The sequence below is a fragment of the Cariama cristata genome, unplaced genomic scaffold (assembly GCF_000690535.1).
Source record: "Cariama cristata isolate BGI_N322 unplaced genomic scaffold, ASM69053v1 scaffold23900, whole genome shotgun sequence".
Taxonomy (NCBI): domain Eukaryota; kingdom Metazoa; phylum Chordata; class Aves; order Cariamiformes; family Cariamidae; genus Cariama; species Cariama cristata.
In genome coordinates, this window is record NW_009595620.1 from 14,221 (window position 1) to 15,546 (window position 1,326).

The following is a 1,326-nucleotide window of genomic DNA, read 5'->3' on the forward strand; positions in this document are numbered from 1 at the left end:
ATAGATGTGGGAGCATGGGCGTGAGAGATGTGGGAGCAGGGACGTGGGAGCAGGGATGTGGGAGCAGGGATGTGTTGCCATGAGTTGCTTTTTCCACCTGGTGGCACCAAATAGAAAGCAAAAGCCCCCAGATGTCTCCTCGAAGCCCCAAGCGCCTGGTCCTGAGCTGGCAGCTCCTAAGCCAGGGTGGGGGTCCATCACCCCCAGAGCAGGGTCCCAGCCCCACCGTGGTGGTGTGGCTCAAATACGAGGACATGGGACCTGCCGTGATGGCACCTCCACCCCTTTCCCGATAGCACGGCCGTGGACATTACAAGTGTAAAACTCGAGGCTCCCTCTGCACCTGCCTCCAAGCAGCTTCTCTGTCGGTCGCAGGTACAAGCTGGTGGAGCTGGTGTGCTACGTTATCATGGGCTTCTTCCCTGCCTTGGTCATCCTCTCCATGGTAAGCTATTACTGGGAAGCACATGGGCTCAGTGCGAGGGACAAATCCCAGTGGGGCCGGTTTGTCTCCGGTGGGTTGGTGCAGTCCAGGCTGTGTGATGGACAAAGCCATCCCCAAGCGCGATGTGGCCCGGCTTGGCTTTGCAAGTGCTTTGGGTGCCCAGCAGATGCCAACCGCATCTCCAGCAGAGCTCCTGCCCGGGCTCCGTTGAGTTGAAATCCTCCCAGCAATGCTGGGCTGCTGGGTCCCTGACGCCTTGCCGGAGGGGAGGGTGTAGCAGAAGGCAGAGTGAGGGTCCTGCCTGTACCCTGCAGCTGGGGCCACGCTTCTGGTCTTGATGGAGCGGCAGGGAAAGGACAGGCATGCCACGGCTCCCGCTGAGCCCTGCCTCCCTGCTTGCTCCCAGCCCAACAGGGATGGCCTCTTGGAGCTGGTGGCCGGTGGACTCTTCTACTGCCTGGGCATGGTCTTCTTCAAAAGCGATGGCCGCATCCCCTTCGCCCATGCCATCTGGCACCTCTTTGTGGCCATCGGAGCTGGCATCCACTACTACGCCATTTGGAGGTATCTCTACCGGCCTGGCACGATGGAGGCTAAAACGTCCCGGTAGACGCCTTAAAGACATCGTTTGCGCCAACGGGCACATCAGGACATGGAGGGGAGCGGGGAGACAGCCTGTGCCGTGGGCTTGCCCCAAACCACCCGCTTGCCCCGTGGGCAGCAGCTGCTGATACCCTTCCCGCACAGACTGGAGAGCCTGGAGGTTGATTTTAAACAGATTTTTCTTTTTTAACCTCAGGAACTGTTTCTTTTTTTAGGTAAAGGTTTTGTAACGTGGTGACCGACCGACAGGCTGTGGGTGACAGGGGAGCGACCACTCG

At 59.4% G+C, this 1,326-nt stretch overlaps 1 protein-coding gene across 1 annotated transcript in view; it reads left to right on the forward strand.

Annotated features, from left to right (window-relative positions):
* Positions 1 to 1,055, forward strand: part of MMD2 (monocyte to macrophage differentiation-associated 2) — a 2,969-nt gene extending 1,914 nt beyond the window's left edge. The window contains exons 5-6 of the mRNA XM_009702807.1: positions 376 to 445; positions 852 to 1,055. Of these exons, the coding sequence (XP_009701109.1) occupies positions 376 to 445; positions 852 to 1,055 (274 nt within the window). The remainder of the gene's footprint in view (positions 1 to 375; positions 446 to 851) is intronic.
* The last annotated feature ends 271 nt before the right edge of the window (positions 1,056 to 1,326 follow it).